The sequence below is a fragment of the Suricata suricatta genome, chromosome 12, assembly GCF_006229205.1.
Source record: "Suricata suricatta isolate VVHF042 chromosome 12, meerkat_22Aug2017_6uvM2_HiC, whole genome shotgun sequence".
NCBI classification, from domain to species: Eukaryota; Metazoa; Chordata; class Mammalia; order Carnivora; family Herpestidae; genus Suricata; species Suricata suricatta.
The window spans coordinates 29166996-29193672 of NC_043711.1; the positions used below are offsets into that span (position 1 = coordinate 29166996).

At 47.2% G+C, this 26677-nt stretch overlaps 1 protein-coding gene across 1 annotated transcript; it reads right to left on the minus strand.

Annotated features, from left to right (window-relative positions):
• Nucleotides 1–24792, minus strand: FEZF2 (FEZ family zinc finger 2). The gene is made up of 10 exons (XM_029917483.1): nt 24718–24792; nt 19086–19236; nt 16668–16845; nt 12318–12411; nt 4698–4909; nt 3686–3819; nt 2403–3320; nt 1918–2052; nt 1598–1730; nt 1–669 (listed from the first exon to the last, which is right to left on the minus strand). Exons 7-10 carry the CDS (start codon nt 3255–3257, stop codon nt 410–412), a joined length of 1383 nt encoding a protein of 460 aa, XP_029773343.1. The 5' UTR covers nt 3258–3320; nt 3686–3819; nt 4698–4909; nt 12318–12411; nt 16668–16845; nt 19086–19236; nt 24718–24792; the 3' UTR covers nt 1–409.
• Nucleotides 24793–26677: the final 1885 nt, after the last annotated feature.

Consider the following 26677-nt stretch of genomic DNA (forward strand, 5'->3'; position numbering starts at 1 on the left):
TAGTGATTCTGTTTATTGAGTTAGATATGTATATATTCCGAGTTCGCTTGTACAGGAGGATTTACATGGCTGTATAAAGATGGCTGGGGGCGCCGCGCTCTTCCGGGGCGTTCACGTGACAGGCTGGGGTGAAAACCCGCGGCCGGAGGAGAAGCGGAGGCCTGGAAGGAAATACGTTTCAGCGCACTGGGTTTAAATAAGTTTCCCGAATACACAAAGGTGGGAGCCACGCGTTTGCTGCCAGTCATCGAGGAAACGTTTAGCTTTCCAAAAAATATGCTGGTTTCGATAAATAGATTTTAGCCTCTCTGCTATAGTTTTTATTTTCTTTTAATTTTAGAAATAAGTTTATACGTGTGATCTGTTTGGGGGCTGGATGGGGCTGGAAGGGAGGGCGAGGCAGCAGCTCTCAGCTCTGCACTGTCCGAGTCAGGTCCTTTGTGGAGGGGGCGGCAGGCCCCACGCTATCGTGGAGTTTGCGCACATGTTTCTTTAAGTCAAAGTTTCTGCAAAACCCTTTGCCGCAAGTGGCGCATGTGAAAGGCTTCTTGTCGTTGTGGGTGTGCATGTGGAAGGTCAGGTTGTAGACCTGGTGGAAGGCCTTGTTGCAGATGGTGCACTTGTACTGCTTCTCGCCGCTGTGGGTCAGCTTGTGATTCTTGTAGTTCCCTACGGGAGACCAAAAACAAAAAAGGAGGGGGGGAATGGAGTGGGATGCAGGGGTGTGCGGGAGAGGGGGTGGTGACGGGCGTCCCGGGGTTGGCTCAGGTGCCCGCGCAAAGAAGGCGACGCTTGGCTAGGCGGGCGCGACCTCTCCGAGTGAAGAAGTTGTCAAACTTCGTCTGCGTCAAGCCGGAGGCTCTCACGACAGGATGGAGGGCCAAGGCCCGCGCAGCCGCCCCGCGCCCCTGCCCCGCCCGGCGCACTGGCCCGCGCAGCGTCCCTCCCGCTGGGCTCGGCTGGCCCGGCAACTTCTGCACCGCCCAGAGACGCATCGGGTCCTTCTCCTAGCTGCTGCCTCGCTGGAAGAAATTCGCATGAACCCGGGCTCCGTCCTTCATTTTCTGGTTTTCTTCTCGGTTTAAAAGTTAGTCCCTCTGGTCCCCCCAGCTACCACCCGGGGATCCAAAAGCGCCTTGAAAAACCCAAGCGGGTCGCCGGGCCTGGAGGTGCTGGGGACAGTAATGCTTCACACACACACCCCCACCCCCCGGCTTGTTATTCCCAGGAGGTGGAGTTTGCCTCGATTTTTTTTTTTTTCATTTGAAAGGGGTGTCCCGGCTACAAAGGCAAGCTTTTTCTATAGAGCGATAGCCTTTCTTTCTCCTACTCCCTTTTCCTCTGCCCCTTCCTTCCTTCCTTCCCACCTCCCGACTTCGGAGCCGCCCCGTGCAAGCAGCCTGAGCCCAGCGAGGTCTACTAACCCGGCCCGGAGAGCTACTACCCAAACTGGGCACAACCCGATTCCAAAGAAATGCTCTGCCCGCGCTTGCAGCTCTCACGCTCCCTCTCTCCGGATCCTTCTTTGCCTTCCCGCTAGCGGTGACCCGCCGAGTCCGGAGGTGAGGTGAGGAGAGGGCCTCGCCCCGCACATTACCTTTTTGGTGAAAGCCTTTGCCGCAAAACTCGCAGACGAAGGGCTTGTAGCCCGCGTGGATGCGGATGTGCGTGTTGAGCGTGGAACTGCGGTTGAAGGCTTTGCCGCACTGGTTGCATTTATGCGGCTTTTCCTGCGGAAAGGGGCGCGCGCACAATGAGGCCAAGGCCCCAACCAGGGGAGGCCACCTCGGGGGACACCCTGAAGGGACATGGGCTCCCCGGGAGGGGTAAGGGGAACCCTTGCCATCGTCTCCCCAACACCGTAGCTCAGGCACGGCGTGTTGCGCGCCGGCCGAGCTCGACCCGGGGGCCACGTACCTGGGTATGGATAATTTTGTGTCTGCAGAGCGTGCTGGCCTGGCGGAAGCCTTTGCCGCAGACTTTGCACACGAACGGTCTGGCTCCGGTGTGGACCGGCATGTGGCGGGTGAGGTTATAGTGAGCATTAAACACCTATGGAAGGACACGAGGGGCCTTGTGGTGTGTCCGTCCAAGAGGCTCTAGAATCAGACTGGGGAGGCCACAGCCTACATCCCCCAACCAACACTCCCTTCAGAAACCAACCAGAGCCCTGTTCATGTTGCCAAGCGCTTCCCAACCCCCTGCTCACGCGACTCGTGTGGCCGCTGACAACGACATCCCCATTTTACAGAATGGGAAACTGAGGCCCAACTGGGCTCCCAACGTGAAGCGTAGATAGCTACTGGGGAGCTCCTAAACTTGAGAAAGGAGCGGTCTAGGCTGCCTCAGCCAAGCAGCTATCCCTGCTCATCCCTCCCAGCCCCGCAGACTTGGGGCCTCACCTTGCCGCACACCTCGCAGGTGAAGTTTTTGGGCTTGCCGTCCGCAGAGCCCCCGGGCAGCTTGCCGTGGCCCTTGACGCCGCCGCGCTCGGCGGTCAGGGCCGAGTTCTCCTTCAGCACTTGCTCCAGCGGCGCGGGCAAGCGCTCCTTATGGGCATATGGGGCCGGGTGGGGGAACTTGTCCGCGGCCAGGCCGGCCAACTTGGCGTTCTCCAGCAAAAAGAGTTTGGGGTGCGCAGCCAGGGCGGCGGGGGCCTGTGCGTTGAGGAGGCCGGACGGGAAGAGGTGGCCTCCGAGGAGCTCAGACGGCGGGTACGCGGCAGAGTCCAGGTAGTTGAAGTAGTAGAGCGAGCCGCTGGCCGGCAGCCCCACCGCCTGGTTGATGACCTGCGGCTTGATGACCCTGCCCGCCGGCAGCGCAGACGGCGCCAGGCCCAGATCGGCCTTGCAGCACACGCCACAGTTGGTTTTGCACAAGCCGCTGGCGCCGCACACCGGGGCCCCCCCGCCACCGCCGCCGCCGCCTCCTCCTCCTCCTCCTCCACCGCCGCCCGCCCGGAGGCTGCTTTTCCAGAGCTCGGAGTAACTGAGCAGCGTCTTGGACGGCACCTCGTAGCCTAGGGGCTGGAGGGGGATCATACAGGGCAGCGGCGAGCAAAGGTTGAGCAATTTCTTGCCCTGGCCGCCGTCTGCCTCCAGCGTCCCCGGCCGGGGCTCAAAGGGCGCACGGGGCTCCGACGTCTTAGCCATGATGCGCTCGATGGAGAAGGCCAGCGTCTTGGAAGTGGCCGGCGACGCTCCAGCGCGCGGGCAGGCCGGGGGCACCATGGTCTCCAGGGAAGCCGAGCTGGCCATGGCGCGCCGAGCCGAGCTTTGCGGTGCCGGACTGGGCCAGGGCGCAGCCTCTCTCCTCTAAGTCTGCATTCCGGAAAAGGCAGGGAGGGAAACCGCAATTTAATAAGCACCTTGTCGGGTCCAGGTCACCCATTTGCATTCAAATGAACAGGGGCAGAACAAAGTGCACCCAAGGGTACCAAATTACCTCCCATTAACCCGGCGCGCAAAGGAACCCACCAGCCCCTGCCCTGAGACTTTGAAAGGGGGAAGACGGGGGAGGGTTTACAAAGGAAAAGGAGAGAGAAAAAAAAAAAAGAAAGAAAGAAAAGAGCCTCAAATTAACCCCCCCTGGGCCGTTCCCTGGACCCTGGCCTCCGCCACGCGTGCGGGGAGCTGGACAGTGAAGGGGCAAAGTTAGAGGACCAGGAGAGCCACCTCGCATTTACCTCTTTCCCCCACCGCCAAGGAGATGCGTTCCGAGCCATGCAGCGTGTCTCCTCTGTCACATTTTGATGGCAAACATCTTCCCCTCCGCGTGAGATCACTGTCTTTTACATTCAGCTGACATCACATGAAGTCACTTGAAGTGGAATGACATGGGCGGCGGCGCGGCTCCCGTAGCGGCCCCTGTGTTCCCCCGCGCCTGCCGGCCGCCGCCGCCACCGCCCCTCAAACTTTAAAAGGAGGCAACTGGCGCCCGCGCTCCCCTCGGGAAAGTGCGAGCGGTTCGCGAATCGGGAAGGAGGGAAGAGACGGGAGGGGGAGGGGGAGGAATCGTGATGGTTTTGCCGGTGGAAAGAAGGTGGGGGGAGCCCAAACCCAGGCAGAGTTCTGTGCGTGATTCACAACTTTGGGGGCCTATAGGTTTGAGGGACGCGGGGAGGGCAGAGGGTCCCGCACGCGCCGCCCCAAAGGGCCCCTGGGTGTCCGTCTAGTCGCTGAACTATGCTTTAGCCCTCTGCAGCCGAGCTGGGCATGGTGCTAATAAACTGCCATTTACCCACGGAGCCGGCGCCAGCCCCGAACACGCGCAAATGATAATTACCTCATTAGGATGTGGCGCATGGACGCGGGCGCCGCGTTTGGAGGGGGGAACTTGTTAATGGGGAAATATTAATTTATGCAAAAACAACGAGCTCGCCTTGGCTGGCGTCGGAGGTCGAGAGAGAGCTCCCGCCGCCTAAGGACGACCCTGAAGCGTCCGGAAGAGCAAGGCCGCGCGCCCAGATCCCGGGGGCCTCGGCGCCCGGCGGGGGCGCCTCTCCCTCTCTGGCCGACTCCTCGCCTGCGGCTGGGGGAGAGACTGCACAGCAAGCTGGAGGACTGCTTGAGAACCTAATCGATCAGAATCGCTGATTTGTGATCGGGTTTCTGAAGCAAAGCCTGGCTCTGCTGCTGGTTTAGGGCTGCGTGCGGGGAGGATTCGGAGGGCAGCTCTCCCTGCTGATGGGTACTTACTGTTTGTATAATTGAGAAGGTCCAATCTCCACCTGTTTAAGGAGCAGATTGAAACAGCAGAACCTCCCCTGGATCCTATTAAAACGTTTTTCCTCCTAAGGCCATTCAGTCGAACCAATTTTCCGAAGTGATTCATAGAGCTGAATTCTGCCAAGGCAGCTCTTTCACTTTTAGCCACTAAAGCACCGCGTGGAACCGGGTTTTGTGTTTTTCTAAAATAAAGAGAAGGATTATCAGAGGGGAGAGGGAGGGGGCTTGAAGGGGGGCGGGCAGAGACTTAGTGTGGCCAGAGGTACAAGCAGAGGAAAGAAAAGGCCCTTTTCTAGACAGGCCCCAAGTAAGTTCGGAGGAATTCAGCGTTTTGTGCCTGGCGCACAAAAGCGGCGCGCTCCACGCTCGGTTTGGAGGGGCTGAATTCATCTGTTTGCAGACCATTCCACCTGCGTATCACAACAAACTGCTCAAAGACGCTCCAGCACTTTCAACAGGCCGGGTGCTCTTGGCGACAACAAAAGTGGTCGAGGCTGAGGGTTCTTATGGGGGAGGGGGGCGGCTAGCAAGAGAGCGAGCGAGAGAATTAGGTTTAGGAAGGAGGAGGGGGGGTGCAGGGTTTTAAAAAAACTTTTGGACGGTTTTGTTTGCGGGACAATTATATCTTGCCAGCAGGCTTTTGCAAGACCACGAGCTTTGTAGCCGCAACCGCAGTTTAAGAGGATTACGGTGGGTATAATATGAGCAAACAGGGTTGAGGGTTTGATAGTGAATTTCATCTCCAAAGATACAGGAGCTTGTGGAGCCCAAGAAAATGCTACTAAAAGCAAACCCTTTCCTTTTTCACTCAGGAACAGGTCTTGAGAAACTGAGTATCCTGCCTGAGGCCTCTCAGCTGCAAAACATCCCAGAAAACCATCAGGGAAAGAACCGGGAAAGGTCTAGTTTTAATTGAAGGCAAAGCATTCCTTTTCCCCTTCAGAACTTCTCTCTCCTACCCACTGCCCCTCTGACGTGCAATTTCAGACCCGATATTGACCTGGCAGGTAAGGGAACAGAAAAGTGCCCTTGGGAAGCAAGGGGAGGGAACAGAGATGTCTGAGGGAAAGTGGCCTGGAGGGTGACATCAGTGGGTGGATTTTCTCACCCTGCTAAGCTGGGGAACTGCTCCTATTTCCCCTAAATTTGGCAGGCACGAGTCTATTCCCCAAAGAACCCTGCTCCTCAAACTTGCAAATTTCGAAGCTAGAAAGAAGCTTGCTCGCCTGAAAAATATTTCCATTCACAACCCATTGAATTTAGATGTTCAAAGAGGTGAGATTCCACACCCACCCTACCCCCATCCCTGTGTTAATGTGCAAGCAACACAAATGAACCCCCCCCCCCCCCCAAAACAGGAAACAAACCAACAACTCACCCCAACATTGAAACAGTATCAATACACTCGCAGGGGCTCAACACCCGAAATTGCTATACCGACTTTCCTCCGTGTCTCCTTCAGTCACCGGCACTGCACCCCAACCCCCTTTCCAAACTGGGTAATTGTTGATCTCTGCAGCAGGAAAGATCTGCTGGTTTGAAAGCTCCATTCCAAAGGCTTCGCCGTGAACCTGCCTTGCTATCCCTAGCGCTTTTTGTAACTGCATAAGCCATCCCGCTCTCCCCGGCATCACAAAGGAGTGCTACCTCCACAGAAAGAAAACATTTGGGTAAAAACAAGTTGCCCCTAATGTGCCTCTCTTTCCAAATGTTGGGTGAATACACTGGCTTTTAGAAAAGTATTTAATTAGCTTCCACAAACTTCTCCTTCCCTCGCCCGCAGATTATATTGAAGTGGAGGGTTGGAGACTATTTTACACCTTGCCACTCACATGTTAATTAATCTCTATCTAACCCTAATTGCAGTTTATTCAAGCACCGCTCAACAGCTCACCCACACAATAAACACTGATCCTACTTTTATACATATTACTTCACGTTAACACATTGAGTAATTAACTCCAGTACCAACTAATAGTGCAAACAAATATTTTCTGTAAACGAGATGATTTCAGGCAGAATAAAAGAGGACTAGGGAAGCATGGCACTTGGTGGAAGGAGAGCTGAGATTTCCATTCGCCGCCCCCCAACACTTCAAATTCATTCTTATTTGCAGTATTTTTTTTTGAGGCTGAAATGTTAAAAAAAAAAAGGGACAACCATAGGAGTTAAAATTTGACAATTTTATGCATTTGATGGTGGAGTTCTGGGAGTCTAAGGGTAACTTCTTTCTACCTCGACATTTTCAGTGTGTGTGTGGCGGGGGGGAACCAAAATAACTTCACATGAAGGGCAACAGGAGGCTCCGGGGAGAAGCAGATGTTTCAGGGATGTGAACCCATCTATGGAAAATAAAGTTTTACAAAGCTTCCCGCTCTAAAGAAGTCTTGTCCTTTAAAGCAAGGGTAGAAGTGGGCCGGGACTATAGTGATGGATATAGGAGAAATCCTCTCTGTCTCTCTCCCTTCCAATCCAGACTGGTACAAAAGCTGCACTTTGGGGGTGCAGGTGCCTTGGGTCAGCAAATTGACCAAGCAAGCCACCTTACATGGAGGCAGGCGGTCTTGGCCCAAGCGAGGCCCACTAGGCCTCAGGGCGGGCGCTCCTCAACAGGGACCGAATTCGGAGGCTGCGCTCCTGCTCTCCTCGGGCACCCAGGCTCATGGCGGCCAACCTCTCTGAAGGGCACGGACCACAAGCCCCCATCGCTCTTGGCCTGCCAGGCCTGGACCCACCGTGGGGTCTTCCTCCGCCCGAAGGACTCAGCCCCGGGGCCCACCTCCCTCTGGCGCCTCAGCCCAAAGCCACTTTTTGCCTCGGCCCATCTGGCCCACGCTGGGTCCTCACCACCCCGGCCGCGGTGGGGGAACACTGCCAGAATGAAGCCCGACGCCCCTCCGCGGCCTGTGCTCTTCCCACGCTGCAGAGCAGGGTGCCAAGGCCGGGCGCTGCTTCGGCTCCGCTGGGCCTGACCCACTGCGCGACCTCGGGGATCAGCGGCTGTGGGGCGCCGCACCAGTGCCAAGCCACTCGCACACCACTGATTGGGGATCCAGGCTCAACCCCAAGGACTGGAGCGCAATGTTTTAATTGAAATCGCAGGTTTAAGCACAGCTGGCGGCTGTCTATTGATTTTGCAAGGGCTTCTCTTGTGGGAAGCATATTAAATATGACTGGCGCTGCTAGAGCCTCTCCTCTCCGGCCCCCTCCCTCTGGCCTTTTTCTGGTCACTAACCCGAACACTGTAATGATGACTTTTGTCGACATTTTTTTGGTTGTTGTCTAATGCCAGAAATCGCCTTCGCTTTAGGACAGATGACTTAGCAGACGCCTGCCCGGGGTGTAGACAACCTCAGAGGAAAATCCCTTTCTTGAGCAAAAGCTCACACTTCACACGACTTCTGGCGTCGCTGTGAGGAAAGGTAAACGTTTCTCCTACGAAAAGGTGTTGTAGTTCCAGCCCAGGTGGCTTCTCTCTGTCGGTTCTGGATGACGGGAGACACTATTATTTTCAACATTATTACTATGTTCTCTCCTGAGTATTAGGTTGCAATACTTAATGCCTCGTCCTGACCTCTCCCCAGGGAGCTGAGCTGCTTGGGGGCGGACATCGAGCCCCAGGATGCTGGATTTGGGGAGACACCCACCGGACCGATTTGAGGTTCTCCCCTCGCTTTTCCGCTCCTGCATAACTTGTTTGGAAAACAGCACAAAACCCCCCAACCAAACTTAAGGGTTTAAGGACTCTCCCTCCCTTCTTTGCTTCTTTCTAAAGGGATGTTTCGGATCTGATTTCCATGGTGCCACGTTTAACCGCTGAAAATAGATGAACTCTGAAGCGAAATTTTTCCGCCATCCTCTTTCTCCCACCCCCCCGGAAGTATTTTATTGAAAACACTCGCCCTGGCTTGCCAGTAGCTGGCTTGTCCAAGGCTCAGGGGCCTCCGCCTTCGGTGCGCGCGGTTTGCAGGATTAGTGCGGCCGGGAGACAAAGAGCCCCAGATACCCGGGCCAGGCGAGGCCGGGCGCGCCCGGAGAGCTCCGGGGTCCGGATACCCGCACGCAGCGCTCGAGCACGGTGTCGGGCCCGGGCCTCCAGGCGCAGATGGGCCAGAGCCGTCTGCATCTGCCGGCGTCCTCGGGGAGGCTGTGGCGCCCACAGGCGGGGTGGCCGAGTGCCCTTCCACTGCACCCGGCGGCGGTTTTGCAGCACCCGTTTCATTCAGGGACCGGTTTGCAAACCTCAATGCACCCACAGCCTGGTATTCACCCTTACACGCGAGAGGCGCTTAGAAAGCCGAGGGCGGCCGGCTTTGCAGCCAAGGGGAGAATGGGGCGGTGGTGCAAACCTACCATGATTTCCAGAATCCTCCCAGCCTCTTCTGCAATCACATCAGAGGACATTAGCTGCCTATTTGGAAATCTGGAAACAGGCGCTCCTAGGCCAGAAGGATTCTCCCCAAAGAGCAGATCTGCAGTCTCTACCCACTCAAGTTTAGTGCGCTCTTCTCTCTGACTACTGGATGCATATATAATCACAAATTAAATATATGTTTAAATCTGTATATAACAATTATGTACATATTTAAACATATATTTAATTATATACAGATTTAAACATATATATGCGTTATGTATGAACATTGTGTATATATGTATGTGTATATGTATATATATTCACTGCTATTGACACCCCTTCACTTAGAAATGCCATTTAATTAGGAATCAGATCCAATACCCTCCCGCAGCAATTTGTCAGCGGACGTGTGGGAAGGCAGTCGCCTCACACAAATACGTTTTCCTCTTGCCACGCGGTTTTGGTGTGCAACCCAAAGGAAACAATCGTTTATAAAGAACAATTGATATACACAGATATGTAAATATATATACACACATGTATCACACACACATACATATATATGAAATAAAAAGGCGTTTTGGTGAGTGACTGGCCCTGCCTAGTTCGGATGATGTCCATTTCTGAGTCCCTGGGAAGACGGCTTAGGATCCTCCGAGTTATTTAACTTGGCAGCTAGTTAAACTCCGTGGTGGAGCCTGCCCAAAGGTATTAGCGTTAAGTGCTGAGAGCTGGAGTTAAGCCGGCAGGGAAAAGGAAGGACTGGAAGGGGCCAAGGGGTGAGAGGAACTGATTCCAGGTTCGTCCAAACTTCTGGAAATTTGCAGGACAGAGGAGGTCTGCGTAGGATGGTCCATTGGATAAGAACCGGAAACGCTGTGGTCAGTTCACAGGGAACTCTCTCTAATGTATGGTTTGGTTGGCTGTTTGGTTTGGTTTGGTTTTGATAGGTACTTCCCAGGTATGCAGGTGGAAAGTTCTTTCCAGCCTGGGTTTCTTGAGGTCTCCCTATTCAGCTGAAGCCCATCTTCTCCACTTCTGGGTCCAGCTTTCCTTCTGAGTGTTCCACCTTGGGACTTTGTAGCTAGACTTTGGTAAAGACAAAATAACAACTGCAAAAATGCTGAGCAGAGCTCCATCAAGAAAGAACCAGCCTTTTGCTCCCTCCATTGCTGTCTCCCTCACACACAGACCCTCTCTCTTCGGGGATAAAGCTAGGGTGGCAATCCGTAGGTGATTACTTATGACTAAGGACCCATTATATGTCAGGCACAATACTAAGCCAATACCCACTATAGTTGGTTCTTACATTGTCCTATGAAGTCAGCGTATATAATCATAACATCCATTATACAGATTTGAAAATTGAGGCTCTTGAAGGCTAGCTAACAGGTCCAGGGCCACACAACTGGGAAGAGTTTGTTTTCAGCACCTGTGCACCTAACCACCATACTAAAAACCCAGAGCTACACAACCAGCCTGAAATGCTGGCAGAATGTAAATTGGTACAACACTTTGACAAACTGGTTGGCAGTATCTACCCAGCAATTCCACTGCTAAATATATACTCAACAGCAAACCTATGTTCACCAAAAAACATAGATTAGAATAGTCATAGCAGTGCTATTTATCATCATCCTAAAGGGGAAATCAAATAACCATCAAGGGCAGAACTCATAAATTAATAAATCATGGTATGTTCACAAAGTGAAATACTGTATACATCAATAAAACTCAACAAATTACTGGTACACCAAATAGCATCTCTGAATATCACAAACAACACCGAACAAAAACAGAGCCAAAAGACTACTTATTACATGATTTCATTTTGTAAAGCTCAAAACCAGGCAAAACTGAGGGGGTTCTGAGGTGCCAGTAAAGGAGTATTTCCTGATTTGGGTTCTAATTTATTGATATTTATAAGCTGCATACTCTTCTTATTTTTAATATTTTTCTATGTATTTGTCTCACTTCTGTTAAATATACATATTTGGTCATATTTCTATATATCTATTATAATACCTGTTAAATTAAGTGAATAATTGGTATGAGGTTGTCTGACCGGCCAACCCCCTCCCCTACTTCCCCAAAGAGACACTACTCCCTTGGCTCTTGAGTAATTCTCTTTGAGTTTCTTCCCTTGGACCAGACAACCACATTGTATAACTGGCCTCTCATACAGACATTGTAAACCAAGGGGCGCCTGGGTGGCTCGCTCCGTTAAGCATCCGACTTTGGCTCAGGTCATGATCTCACGGTTTGTGGGTTTGAGCCCCGTGTCAGACTCTGGGCTGACAGCTTGGAGCCTGGAGCCTGTTTCAGATTCTGTCTCTCTCTCCTCTGTCTCTCTCTGCCCTTCCCCCACTCATGCTCTGTTTCTCTCTGTCTCAATAGTAAACAAACATAAAAAAATTTAAAAACAAGCTGCATCCAAACTCCTAACACAGTGGTCTTTGGAGCCTGGACCTTGGACCCAACCTCCCAGAGAACCTGCAATGGGCTCAAGACCTAATCAGGGGATCTCATTTAAAGCATTTTTCTCACCCAAGACTTCAGAAAAAGGATGGCAGCTTTGAACGTGGACCTGTACTCTTTGCCCAGGGCACCAGTAGAAGAACATCAGGCCAGGAACGGCCTCACACTTTCCAGAGACACAATCTGGCAAGCTGCGTTGGGAGGTGGAGGGTCTGGTTGAAGGCAGGAGGGTGGGGTCCGGGATGCTGGTAGGAGCTGGCATGAATAGAAAGCCTTGGCCAGTCTTTAGAGCTCAACTCACTGGCCCTTGGCCCTAGACAAGACCAAGGGAAAAAAGACAGATTCTTGGCTGTCTGGCAAGTGACCCAATTAGCAGAACTAGCAGGTTTGCTCTGGGAGAGGGTGGTGAAGTTTACTTTAGCAGGAAAAAGCCTTGGGATACAGAAATCAAACCAAATACTTGACAATCGCTTGGTGCACATTCATGGTGAATCCTGCCAATGGCACCGGCTGCCAATCTGATCTCCGCACTTTAAGAAAGATACCAAGAGCCTATAAGTAAAACAATAAAGGTAGGACTGAGGCAGTAAGAACTGATGCTTTAATTTCGATGAATAAAAATAATTCTCTGGTCCTGAAGGAGTGAGAGGAAGCAAGACCCACGGTGATAGAATTAATTCATGAGTTAGCCAACAAACCCACCTTAACATTTTCTATATTGGGCACCATCTAGATGCCAGGGATATAAAGCTTACCAACATAGACATGATGCCTGCCCTGATGCAGCTTACATTCCTTCATTCAACCAACGGGCATGCGTAACTGCCTTCTGGAAACCAGGCTTTGTTTCTAGAAATGAAGAATGGGTACTGGATATAGCTCAGTTGGTCCAAGATTCTCAAAGAGGGCAGCTAGAGGGAAAAAGTATAAAGCAAAAGCACACCTGAAGAACTCCCTGACAGTGAAGTTAGAAAATTTAAGAAATTTTTCATTCCAACAGAGGTGGCAGGCTGACTAATAAAGAACATGTTTCTAGAGACATTGCTGTGATGAGTGGGTAAACACCCCCTTTGGCAGCCCATTGCCTGGTGATTTTTCTAGAGACAGGATTCTGGTCTGCATGGACTTGGGTCTCCCTGGTGCATGGTATTATAGCACAATGTAGAATTCCTTCCTGGGTTTTGTGAGGCTGAGTGTCTTTGTGGCAGTGTGGGTTCTAGAATCAGATCGAGGTAGAAGCCTGGCTAATCAGTCAGCTGTGTGTCCACAGGCAGATTGGAAAACCTCTCTGCAAACTGGGGTTGCCCATCCTTGACAGGAGCCGGCCATCTACCTTGTCACGGGATGGGGGTGACTAAATGAGAAAATGTGGAAGTTTACACAACACTGGCCAAAGGAAAGCACTCCATGCATGTTTACTAATGTTATTGCAATAATGATTGTTATTATAACCATGGTCTTTCCATTTGACAAGAGAAGAGGGCAAAAAAAACTTAAAACAATTTTTTAAATGTTTATTTTTGAAAGAGACAGAGCATGAGCAGGGGAGAGGCAGAGAGGGAGACACAGAATCTGAAACAGGCTCCAGGCTCTGAGCAGTCAGTACAGAGCCCAAAGCAAAGCTCAAACTCACAAACTGTGAAATCAAGACCTGAGCCAAAGTCGGATGCTTAACCAAGTGAGACATCCAGGTGCCCCTCTTTTTATTATTATTTTAAAATTTTATTTTTACATAATCACTACGCCCATGGTGGGACTCAAACTCACAACCCCCAGATGGAAAGTCCCATGATGCAACAACTGAGCCAGCCAGGAGACACCACCCAACCCAACCCCTGCAACATTACTTTCTTATCCTGCTCTTCACTTATTTCCTTGCTTTTGTCCATAAAAGGTTTGCTTTTTTCTGATTTAAAAAGTAATCAATGAAGAAATTTTGGGGAAAGCAGGGGATTACAAAGAAGAATATTAGACGTGCATAATCCTAACACAGAAATCACAAGTGCGTCAGCATATATATTTTTTCTACACATTGACAAGGTTGACATCATATGATACATACTGTTTTATAATCTGCTTTGCCATATAGCGTGACTATTTTCCCATGTATTAAATGTGTTACTAAGACATAATTTTAATGTCTCTGTAGTATTCCACTGTGTGGCTTTAACATGAGTCAAACAGTCCTTCGTCGCTGGCTATTTAAAGTTGTTCACATTTCTTTGCAATAGTTCCCTCAGAAACATTCTCATACATAAATTTTGTGCATAGTTAATTCCCATAGGACAAATTCCCAGAAGTAGAATTACTATAGTAAATGATATGCACATTTTAAAAGCTTTAAATGCCAACTGACGAATTACCTTTCAGAAGTAGGTACAGTATCTCTTTTCCAACACCTTCACTGACACTGGGCATTATCAATGAAAAAACCCTTAGAAATTTGATGGGTCCCAATGCTCTCTCATTGCTATTTCTGCCTGTATGTTCTTGCCCAGGACAGACTTAGGTGCCAAGTTATGGAGAGCTTGGAATATGGAAATGATGGTACAGACCTAGGCGGCAGAAGAGATGAAGAAATACGGAAAAGGATATCCCAGGGAGAGAAACTTCCAGAGAAAGGGGAGACTAGTGTCACATATTTTGTGGCATCCAAATGGTTCCAGATTGCTTTAGGTTTTGAACATTTCCTTGACAAGACCCCTCACTTCCCTGGTTTTTGGAAGTCTCTGGTCAGAAAGTGAGCTGTGGTCCCCTCCATGTCTTCTAGACCCCCTGTCCCTTCCTGGGTGAACTCACCCCTAGGTCCTGCATGTGCATGCTGAGTGGTAGCTGGAGGTGCAGCCCTGTGACTGGGAGCCTCGAGCTAATGAGGTCAAGGTGGTCTGTGACAGTTGCAGAAGTCCCCCAAGGGATTGTGTCCTGGCCTGGGACAGATGTTTGCAAATGTAAGCTGGCTGGCCAGGAGGACACTACTGAGAACAGGTGGACCAGTGCAAATGGCTCACCATGCCTAGAAAAAGAATCAGAAGGGGCGCCTAGGTGGCTCAGCCAGTTAAGTGTCCGACTTCAGCTCAGGTCATGATCTCTTGGATCGTGAGTTCGAACCCCGTGTCGGGCTCTGTGCTGACAGCTCAGAGCCTGAGCCTGAAGCCTGCTTTCGATTCTATGCCTTTCTCTCTCTCTCTCTCTCTCTCTCTCTCTCTCTCTCTCTGCCCCTCCTCCAGTCACACTCTGTCTCTCTCAAAAATAAATAAACATAAAAAATAGATTAAAAAAGAATCAGAAGCTTCAGGGGAAAGAGACTCTAGAAAATGAGAAGAGTGGTCCAGCCCATACCACATAAATAGAAAAGAAGGCACAGAGCAGAGGATTATTTATTCACTAGAGCTAGATTTTCACGTACAATTTGAGGTTCTCACTAGCCAGGGAACTGCATGCTTTTCATTACCTTTGTGATTTCTGTTGAATCTTTCCTGCTAATTAAAAAATAACCAAACCTTAATATGAAGCGGTTTTAATGGAAGCACAGAATACTACAATGAACCCATATATCTAACCCCAATAAAATCAATCCAAGGCTAATTCTGTTGCCTCCACATCCCCATCTACTCTGCCCTCCTGTTTTTCTAAAGCAAGTCCCAAGGGTAAAATTTTGTCATCCATAAATAACTACCAATACCTAAAATATTAACAATAATTCCCTAACACCAGCAAATACCCAGTGTTCAGAGTTCCAGTTTTCTTATAAATGTTGTAATTTCAAATAATCTTTTGTTGAAATTACCACTTAAACAAGGTCCATACATTATGATTGGTCATCATGCCTTTTAAGTCTCTTCTCATTTATAGATTTCACTCCCTATTTTTCCTCCCCTTGCAATTTATTTACTGAAAAAAAAATCAAGCTTTTTGTGTGTTTGTGTTATAGTTTTCATAGTTTGAATTTTGTCCACAGCCTCCCCGTGGTGTTGGCAATTTACAAACCTCTCTTCTTAAGATGGCGCCCTTCCTTCTGCCACCCTTCTTGAACAATGCCTTCAAGAGTGAAGTTTTGCTGTCTAACCCCCCTGGCCTGTGAACTCCTGGAGAGGGGGGAGAGGGGGGGGCCTCTCCTGTTCACACCAGCTTTGGTCGCTGCCATCACAGCCACCCGAGGACAGCAAGCACACCCGATTTGCTGGATGTATCAAACAACTGGAAGAATTTCGCTCTCTTTTCTTTACATCTCTGTCATGCATACCCTTGAACTCAGCTTACAGCATTGCATTTTGTACTACTTGTATTTCTTTCCCACGTGTGCTTAATGTTTAAGGACAGGCTAAGCCTCATGTTGGTTGAAAAATACAGACCTTCTCCCAAAGATACGTAGTTCCTGATGAGTTAACTAACAGGCAGACCTGCTTTCCATCTTCTGTAGTTCTGGAGTGCATACTGGTACAGTTATTCTCCTAATATATATTTTTAATGTCTAGCTTTTAACTAAAGGACACCTTCTCAGACTTTTCCCTGGGTATTGGGAAGATATTTATTTTGATTCCAGAATAAAGATTTCCTCTAGATCTCATTCTCTCTCCCACCCACACCTCCATAGGTTCCTTGGGGGTGGGAGTGGAGGTGGTACAAATTTATGTACGGGAGAAACTTGACATTCTATAAATAAGAGCTTGCTTGGGGAATGAAAGAACAGCCATAGCAAGTAAATTTCTATCCCTCTTGTTAAATTAAATTGGAGCATATGCTTCTTTAACATAGTGCAGTGTGGGATGTATTCTCTTTTGATTTGTTTGCAGATTAGATTAAGTTTTCACCCAGAGAACATAAAGGAGTAAATAAATTAAGATTGATCATCTAGGATGTTAATTAGTTAGATCAGATTTTTGTGTTTCCTGTGTCAATGGCTTTTTGGATGTAATAATAATAGTTGCTACTAATACTTGGTTGCCACAACATGAGATAGTGTACTATCTGCAATATAGGGGAAATCAAGTCTCCCTTCGGCCACATCGCTAGTCTTTTTCCCCGGGGGACAACACTGTTACTGATTTCTTACTCTGTGCCAGGTGCCATGAGCTGAGTCATTATTAACAATTGTTATACGTTACCAGAGTGAGGCTATAAAGTAGGTGGACTGGCTCTCCCTGTCTTCAGGTGAAATAAACCAGGCTCGCTGGATATCAGTGGTTAGTCTGAGGCCACGTGTTTCCTGAAGTGATGTGAACTTCCAGCTGCCCAGAGTGGGACCTCAGACCTCTCGCTCTCAGCTAGCCATGATCTCATTTTCTGTAGAAATGCAAAAATATGACATCTTAATATCCACAAGCAGCAACCTGTAGACTACCATGGGTACTGGTTTAATGTTCTTTCAAGAAGTTAAAAGCAGATAGCTTACATGTGTGTATGAAAACAGACAGGATACTCTTTCCATTTTATAGGTAAGAGAATTAAGGCGAGAGACAAGGCAGCGCGGGCGGGGGTGGGGGGGTGTTGGGCTGCCTCAACTGATAAGGCATGTGACTCGATTGCAGATTGGTGAGGTTTTTTTTCCTAAATGTTTATTTATTTATTTTCAGGGAGAGAGAGAGAGACAATAGGTAATAGGTAAAGCAAGGAACAGGATGAGGAAGTGAAAGACGAAGAGATTTTTTTTCTCAGAATAAAGCTTTTAAATGTAGACGATAAAATATGTAGGGGCCCCTGGGTGGCTCACTCAATTAAACATCTGGCTTCGGCTCAGGTCATGATCTCACTGCTCATGGGTTCAAGCCCCGCATCGGGCTCTGTGCTGACAGCTCAGAGCCTGGAGCCTGCTTCAGATTCTGGGTCTCCCTCTCTCTCTCCGCCTCCTCTGCTCACACTCTGTCTCTCTCTGTCTCTCAAAATAAACATTTAAAAAATTAATAAAGGAAGATATTTGTTTAAAAACTACAAGAGTTTGAGGATATCTTCTGGTGAAAACGTCACATCTACTGCAGATGCTACGACGGTTTGCTATCCGCACCCCCCATTCGAGGTCACAGACCCCCTGAATTCTAGACAAACACTCCAGGTCAAGACTCCCCCCTGATAAGAGCACCTGAGTAGAAGGGAAGGTACTATTATGCCTGTGACTAGAATGGGAACCATATTCTTCCCGTCCAGATGCTGCTCTCTTGGGACACTTTAAAAAGTTAATTATTTAAAAAAAAACCCCACTTTTTAAAAATATTTTAAATCTGAGGCCGCCTGGCTGGCTCAGTCAGTAGAGCATATGACTCTTGATCTTGGAGTCATGAGTTTGAGCCCCACATTGGGCATCAAGATTACTTAAAAAAAAAGTATTTTTTATTTGAAAAAGTAATAAATACACATGATTAAAATAATCAAACAAAAGAAAACAGTATGTGCTGCAAACCACTCTTCCCAGTTTCTTCTGAAGCCCTTCCATATCCATCAGTACTCTCGGTCACCAATAGAAGCATGGCAGAAAAGGAGTTTGTGCGTTGCTCACAGAAGTCACTGAGGGCTGAAAGCTCAGGCTCAGGGAGGAACTGAGGGACGAGTGACATAAGGCACAGCTCTGTGTGGGCGCAGCTCCCTTTGGGTCCACTGCCCTGTCCTTCGGGTGCCCTGAACTGTCCTGCAGTGATAGTGGGAGTCTCCTCATGCTGCTATGCTTTGGGTCCTTCTTAAGAGTCAAAGCTCTGACCTAGAGAATCCTTAGCCACATCCTAGCAGTAGGGGGCACACAGAGGAACTTTCTTCCCTTTCAGTTTCCATGGATTTTTGGATTTGGATTCTGGGAAGCCAAAATGACAAATGTCTAGTTAATCCCTTGAAAATATGGGTCTACAGGGGCGTCTGGGTGGCTCAGTTGGTTAAGCATCTGACTTCAGCTCGTCATGATCATGCAGTTTGCGAGTTTGAGCCCTGCGTCAGGCTCTGTGCTGACAGCTCAGAGCCTGGAACCTGCTTCAGATTCTATGTCTCATTCTCTCTCTGCCCCTCCCCCAATTGTGCTCTGCCTCTCGAAAATAAATAAATTTTTTTAAAAAGTTGAAAAAAGAAAAAAATGTGTCTTTATAAATACACATATTTGAATAGATTTGCTTATTACTTTTTAATTCTTTTAAATGCTGGTCTGATTTTTTTTAAAGACCAAATTGTGTATCTTGGACATTCTGCAGTATCAGCACAATGAAACATACTTTATTTTACCTATAAATACAGAGAACAAACTAATGGCTGCCAAAGGGAAAGGGAGTGGGGGATACAGGCTTCCAATTAGGAGGTGACTGAGTCACGAGATAAAAGGCACAGCATAGGGAAAGGCATAGCATAAGTGGCATCATAATAGTGTTGTTTGGTGACAGATGGTAATGACGCTGTGGCAACCATAGCATAAGGTAGAGAGAAGCTGAATCACTATGTTGTACACCTGAAATTAATGGGATGTTGTATGTCAACTACACTCATGTAAAAAAAAAAAAACCTATATACAATGATAGTAACTATTATATGAAAAACCAAACAACCAACCCTACTTTGTTCTTTTTCCTGGCTCCATTGTCCACTGTAGCAAAGCCAAGGCTTTATTTCACTGCTCTGAAGAGTCTTCCTGGTGAGGCAGTGTTCCCGGCATGAGAAATGCTGATTCTGTCTTGCTGTCCTCAGGCCGACACGACAGTCTCTGCCCTGGGTTGGACAACAGTGATTTTGTCGTAGACGATGTTGGGGTCCTGCCCACTCCCACTGGTCCTTAGCCCCTTCCTGGCAACCAGACCTGATTTCCCACTGCTTTTCTTGCATTTATCTGCCTGAGGGCTTTCTGTGAGGACCAGGGTTTTCTTTGTCCGCTGGCCCTGCAGATCTGAAGGGCTGGAGAGGTACCCTTGCCTATCCTTGTCTCCCAACTGCCTTCGGCTGAAGGCAAGAAGGATTTGAGCCAGCAGCCCTCTGCCAGGCCTCACACACCTCAAGGGGGCAAATCTGAGATGTATGTTCTGTGCTGGCTCTTGGACTTCTCCAGGCTGATCAAACGCCAGCTACCCTCAGTGGCTGACATCTCCCCATCTGGCTTCCCCATCCCCTCTCTTAGTGTTTCCTCAGAACACCTCCCATGTAAACCATTTGCACTGGAATCCTTGTCTCAGGGTCTGTTTCTTTCTTTCTTTCTTTAAAAAATTTTTTATGTCTTTATTGTATTTTGAGAGAGACAGAGAGTGAGCAGGGGAGGGGCAGAGCGAGAGAGAGGGAGGCACAGAATCTGAAGCAGGATTCCAGCTCTGAGCTGTCAGCACAGAGGCTGACGCAGGGCTCGAACCCACGGACTGTGAGATCATGACCTGAGCCGAAGTCTGATGCTTAACCGACTGAGCCACCCAGGCGCCCTTCTTAGGGTCTGGTTCTAGGAAAACCCAAATTAAAGCAGTGATGATGAAAAGGGGGAGACATGGAAAGCCATTTATTCATTAATTAATTCCTTCAATAATTATTTACTGAGGTCCAGAGTCAGAGGAAAGTAGAGAGTGAAAATAAATGCAGGCAAGAAGGACAAATCTTCCTCCAAGGCACAGAAGCAAATGCTAAAAAAAAGCGTGGGTCGTAAGAAGACCCTGTTCAATCCACTGTTGCCCCGTCCACAGCTGATCGAGAATTGTTCTGTCCACAAGAGGTGCACCAGGAACAGGTAGTAACAGAACCCAGCTTCTAAGGGGCAGTGACCTACCTAGCCATACCCTGTTCAAGGCCTGAAACTTGGCAAGCTCTTAAGAGCTTCAGAAATTAACAGTAAAATCTTAGCTAACATTTTTTGAGCACTTAGCATGTATGCTGTTTTCTAGCACTTGACACATTTAATCTTGATGGTAACCCAATGAGCTTGCAACAATAGGTAATGCTTTAGGGGATTATTCTGGTTCTTTCTATTTTACAGTTGAGAAAATGGAGGCCTAGGGAAATTAGTAATTGGTCCAAGGTCACAGGGCTCGTGATGACCACTAATCACCTGAAATCTGGACCAAGTTCACCTGAACTTGGACCAAGACCACCTGAATGGTGGTCTGCCTTCTCCATGTGTGAGGGGAGGGAGGTCCCTGAGCCTCCCTCGAGGGCTTGGCCAGCCTCAACCCCCCAAGATAGAAACCTTCAGGGTGGAAGGGACCAGAGCCTGTGCTCTTGAGCTCCACCTTCTATTCTGTTCTCTTATCCCTGTCACCCATTGTCGACAAGTCCTAAAACACCAGCTTTCACATTTAACATTTAACTAGGGTGGTTTGAAGCCCCATTCTTTGTAATAACAGGATCTTGGTCTCTCTCCTCTCAGGATTATCTTTCTTTTATGTACTGGAGAGAAATGGCCACTTCTTACATACCCACCTGAGTCAGTCCCTGGTTTTGCCCCTGCCTTCAGTTCACTGTGTGGAAGGCTCTTCTCTTGCAATTCTCCACAGGAATATTATCCTGAGACTGTGTGCACAGGAGCCTCATTACAGAGGTGGATGGTCGTGACAGAGGGTAAGATTTCAGAGATGTTAAGACTAAAATAAATTTTTTTTGGTCTGGGAATCAGACATGAAACATGGTATCAGTTGACTGATGACTCAAAGTTGGACAAGAAATGGATGGGAGATGGTCTGGCTCACTGTCCAGGCAGAAAGAAACCCATTCCCTTGATTTGGACATCACTAGTCTCTGTTAACCTGCCCAGAAGCATTTTCTTCTAACTATTCTCTGAATTTTGGAGAGAAAGAGTTCTCCTTGTCCTGCCCCAAATCATTTCATAGCAGTTCAGCTTTTGATATCGCAAAAGTAGAGATTGTCATTTAATCACAGTAGCCTCTGAAAAGCTCAACGTTCCAAACACATTGTGACGTCAATACTCTCCATATGCTCTGGAATTTTTAGTCTGTATTTTTTAAGTTTGATGTTTTTTGAAGGTACTTTGTATTCCGAATGAAAGTAATAGCACCGAGGAACACTGTGGAGGAATTTCTGATGCTCAAAGCCCTGCACCTGGAGTTGTGTGAGATGGGGGTATAGTTCAGCTGTCCTGCTTATGACACTATAGTGACATTAGAATTTGACACCTTGTCATTGCTTCCACATAAACTGTAGTTTTCTCTGCACCAAATACCAGCCATATTTATCTACTCCCGTGGCCCCTGATTTCCTTCTAACTACATCCCCAAATTTCCAACTCTGAAACTCATACTATCTTCAATTACATTTCCTGCTTGGATATTTAAGCAAAGCCTTGTTTATTCTTTGCAATTGTATTCACCACCCAGGAAACAAGCCAGCCTGTTTCTGATGGACAGGGAAATATGCCAACTTAATCATGTTTACAATTCTTTGTGCCATTGCACCAGCGATTCTTAGGAAATAGGAAGAAAATTTACTTGTGTACTTTTGGCTTATTGTTTCCTTTGCGTTCTTGTTATTTTGTGGCTGGTGTATTAACTGTGATCACTTTATCCCTCTGTTAGCTGGTGGCTGAGATTAATTTGTTGTGCAGTGTTTTTCCTCTGACCTTAGGCGTGCCGTCCTCAGGGTAGAGGGCTCACTGGCAGACGGTACCATTATGGTCCTTTCCTCGTGTTTTGCTTACTTACAACAAATGCAGATTTACAGCTTCAGATGAAATGCATGGCTTCATAAGAAGGAAAACAGATGATAATTTTAGTATTTAGTTGAAGAAGCAAAACAGCCTTGCATAAAAGATGAATATTGATTTCTCAAAAATTTGTTGACCAAGAATGGCACAATTGAGCATAATTTGATTTCATTTCAGATTGGTTAATCATGTACTGATAAACACTGGCCACAAAGAACATGCTTAGCTTGGATTTTAAAATTTAAGGAAAAGGAACTTGATTAACATTTGTGCAGAAGCAAAAATGATACAACTCTTGGTTGACTTCCTCAAATTCCCACAGAAACCCAAATTTATGACAGCGTGACTTCATGCCTGTGCTGGAAATTCAGGTCACGTTAGTGGTGAGGTAGTTGATTTTCCTAAAGCTGTTGAGATTCTTCACTTTATTTAGTAATCCTTTCCTTCTAGATGGAGTATATTGCAATCCATTTAGTTAATGCTTTCTTGGTCCTGATCATACTCAGGTGTGCCTTTTTGCTGCTAACTCATTCCATTCAGACAACATTTACTGAATGCCTACTGGATCCCAGGCACTGGCCTGGCACACACAAATGGATACAGTCCCTGACTTCAAGAAGTGAGCAGTCTAGCAGAGAGACAGGCACACAAACAGATAATTATAAACAGTTCAGTTAGGCTGGGATTAGATGTGGGGTGTTTCAGAAATTCTTGAGCCACTATGTCAAACAGTCCCATGGTCACGTCAACAGATGGCCCATTTCTCCCAGGATGTTCTGTCCATCCTCATTTTGCCCTGGATTTTCAGTTTACATAACTTCACTCTCGATCCTTCTTTGACCAGAAAACCTCTTTAAATACAGCGCAACCCCTAAAAGTAATACAGAACATCTATATGTGCAGACAGAAGAATGATCCCACACTGATAAATGAAAAATGTGATTTGCCTTAGTATGCTCAGGATGAATCCCACTTGTGAAAATATATTTTAAAAATATATAAATATATAAAATATATAAATATATCCAATTGGATATTGGATATGATTTGAACATATTTGGAAGAATATATGCCCATCTGTTAGCAATGGCTACTTTGGGGAAATGGGTTGGGGAAGGGAGAGGCTTCAACTTTTTGTTTCATGAATTCTACTTTATTTGATTTTTTTAACTTAAAAAACTTCTTTAAATATTTTGAAAAAAATAAGAATACTGCTTAGCTCTGTTATTAACCCAACAAACCCAAGCTAAACAAAACTGAAAGTCCTTCTCTGAAACCTGAATCCACTCTTCCCATCTTACTCTCTCCAAACTCCCCACCGGCCTCCCCTAACACACAGAGCATGTTCATTAATGTCTTACGTCAACATGTATTTGTTGAGTGCTTACTACATGCACTGGGAATTTATCGGAGAAGAAAAGAGCTCTGGCCAGGAGGCACGTCCCCCTCACCTCTCTCTGCTTTGGTCCATGTCCTTTCCTGTCCTCTCTATGTTGCTATTCTAGGACCACTTCCTCTAGGAAGTCTTCCCTTTCTTCTCCCTCCTCTGCATCTCACAGTATGTAGTCTATACAAAGCTCCCGAAGGTTCATATCGCCTAGACTGAAGGTTTGAAGAGAATAGTAACCACATCATCTACAATTTTGCGGGTTCAGTCTCCACTTAATCATAGATTTAGTGAATGCGATAAGGATAGAACAGGGAAGGGGGTGAAGGCCACAGCCTCCTCAAGTGGAGAAAAGCTGCACGGGACATGTAATGATGCAGAGAACCCATTCATGAGTAGTGAGATGAATACTAAGTGAAGTAGAGAGTGTTATGAGAATACGTATCAGGGACATGGATGCTGAACTGAGGGTAGGGTTTGGAGGGGCTTCTCTGGAGAAGTCCCATTTAGCTGAGATTTGAGGGGTGAGATGAGGTGCCTGGAGGGAGGCTCCCAAGGCAGAACTGAGGTACACAGGTGGAAGTTAAGGTTGGCAGGGGTAGCTGAAACCCAGGGAGTCAGAGGAGCAGAGTTAACAGAGGAGGCTGGAGGCAAGGGTCAGGTCTTGTGTGGCCATGCATGCCACCTTAGCGAATTTGAGCTTCATTCTATGACCAAGGGGAGCCATTGGATGCTTTTAATTAGAGGAGGAATAAAATCACACTTGCCTTTTAGAAAAGTCCCCCCCGGCTGATGAAGGGGAAGGCACTAGAGAGAGCCTGGGTGTCTCTAGCACTGCATGGCCAGTATGTACTCAACGATTTGTGGGCTGATTGATAATACAGTGAGTGCTTTTCCATCAGGCTAACATTTCTCTCTACGTCTCCATGTCTCACCATCCATCTGGCACTTTTTCCTATGGCCTCTTCCCTACCAGTCCTTCAAATAACTCTGGAATTTTCCTCTTTTAAGCAAAGGGGAAAAAAAGAGACTTAAACATGCACTTCACAAGAGAGGCTAACCCAACTGCCAATACACATGTTAAGAGGCAATCTATATTTGTAATCAGTGAACTATAGTTATAAACCACTATACCACGTAGCAGAACAATGTAAATTAAAAAGAGTGACAATACCTGGTGTTTTATGGCACTTTGATATGCTGCTGATGAGAGTAGTCTGTGGTTTGCCCTCTGTGGAAAACTGGCAGGATTTCCTAAAAACGAACATATATTTACCCCATGACTCTGCAATTGCGCTGAAAGATATGTACAAAGAAATTCATGGCAGCATTATTCATAATAGCCCCCAATAAATACAACACATGAACAAAGATATATTGTGATATATTCATACTATAGAGCACTGGAAAGAAATGAACTATAGCTACACCAACAATATAATGCAGAGCAAAAGAAAGCCAGACTTGAAAGAATATACACTGTGATTCTAATTACCTAAAGGCTTCAATTCAACTGACATTTAGAAATCAGGATCGTGGTTACCTTTGTTGAGTTAGGGAGGAGGTAGAGATTGGGAAGGGTCATGGGCATGGGTATGTCTAGAGGTGTTCATTATGTTCTATTTCTTGACCTGGCAGTTTTTCCAAGAGTGTGTTCATTTTGTTCAAGTCAAATCATTGACCTGTATGCTTAGGATTTGTGCTCTCTTCTGGATGTTTGTTGCATTTTAATGAAACAATAACAACCAAATAGGAAAAAAGAAAACACTTAAGATTTGGCCCTACAGAGGTAAAAAAAGACAGCTCAAGGTATCAGAATGGTCTTCTTAGGTTTAAGTCTGTGGCGAGGATAACCTGAGGCTTAAAAAACTTGGCAAGTTCTCTTTCTCTGATTCTATCTGATATCATTTCCTTCTGCACAGCCCTTACTCCAGTGATGTCACCTGTGGGGATGCTATTCAACAGGCCCCTCAGTGCTAGCCTGTGGGGAATTCTCCTTTTGAAGGAATTTTTTTTCAAACCTTGGTTTTGAAAGCACCATCTTTCACACTTGCCTCTTTCTTTTTCTGCCTTTTGGATCACGCCCTTTGGTTAGTCCTCTAACTCACTTAGCTCTCCGCTGGAGAGCATTTCTTCCTCTTCTCAACCATACTACACAGTGGGCAAGCACTCTCTCTTTACTTTGCACATTTTTGAATTGTTTGTAATTGTTACAAAAGCTATATTTTAGCTTTGCAGCTAAAAATATAATACAAGTATATTTTTCAGAAACTCTGACTTTGCCACGCTGACTTACCTTGGTGCCATTGGGCAAAGATTTTTCACACCTGAATGATATGCCCCCACCATTTGCACTGACAACTCTATGCTAGTGCTAGCATCTCTGGAAGATTGTTTCTGTATGGAGATATGTAATCACTGGGCAAGTGGCTTTAACCTTTGTGACCTCAATTTGTTTCCAATGAGGATAATAACAGTCCTTTTTTCTTGTGGTTGGTGGGAGATTTGAATGAGGTCTTATACACAGAGTGCCTGGTGCAGAAAAGTTGCTCAGTAAATGGGAGGTATCCTTGTAATCCGACTAAGGGCAGGAAGTGCTATTGACTTGTACCTGCAGACCCCAAGGATTAAAAAGAGTAGGACGTACTATTTAGAGGAGTTCATTGGTAGAGAGCAACTGGTCTACCTGGTCCTATTGAAAAATTCTTCACGTTTCTAAAACCCCAGTCAGCCCCAAGGAAAAGTCAGCTGGGTTTAGTGACAGACGCATATAAGACCAGTAAGGCTGCAAAATGTTTGATTTCTTTCACACCTAGGTGATTATATTTGCTGACAAGAACTGGGGAGCAAGAAGAGTGCTCCATATCTTCAAGAATCTTGTAAGATGCTTTAACAAATATATAAGAATCATATATAATTGGCACACGCTCTGTTTGAATGCAAACACTGCTGTTAAAGCCGTGCTTAAAAACAGTTTGTTGGCCTTCTTTCGTACAGGAGAAACATTTCTCTCGTTTACACTCCTCTCTTGCTGAGCAGACCCTTATTTATCCTATAATGGAAGCGTAATCTGCCCAACGTGTCCAAATGCCCACAGTTCTGAATGAGTGGAGTCTGAATGAGTGGGACTCTGG

Bases quoted from the DNA above. Each gene is read 5' to 3' on its own strand.
- FEZF2 (XM_029917483.1), bottom strand. From the start codon at position 3,257: ATGGCCAGCTCGGCTTCCCTGGAGACCATGGTGCCCCCGGCCTGCCCG. The intron at 2,053-2,402 runs GTGAGGCCCCAA...GTCCTTCCATAG, and splicing joins CCTGCGAGGTGTGCGGCAAG to GTGTTTAATGCTCACTATAA. The intron at 670-1,597 runs GTAATGTGCGGG...GGTCTCCCGTAG, and splicing joins CAAAGGCTTTCACCAAAAAG to GGAACTACAAGAATCACAAG.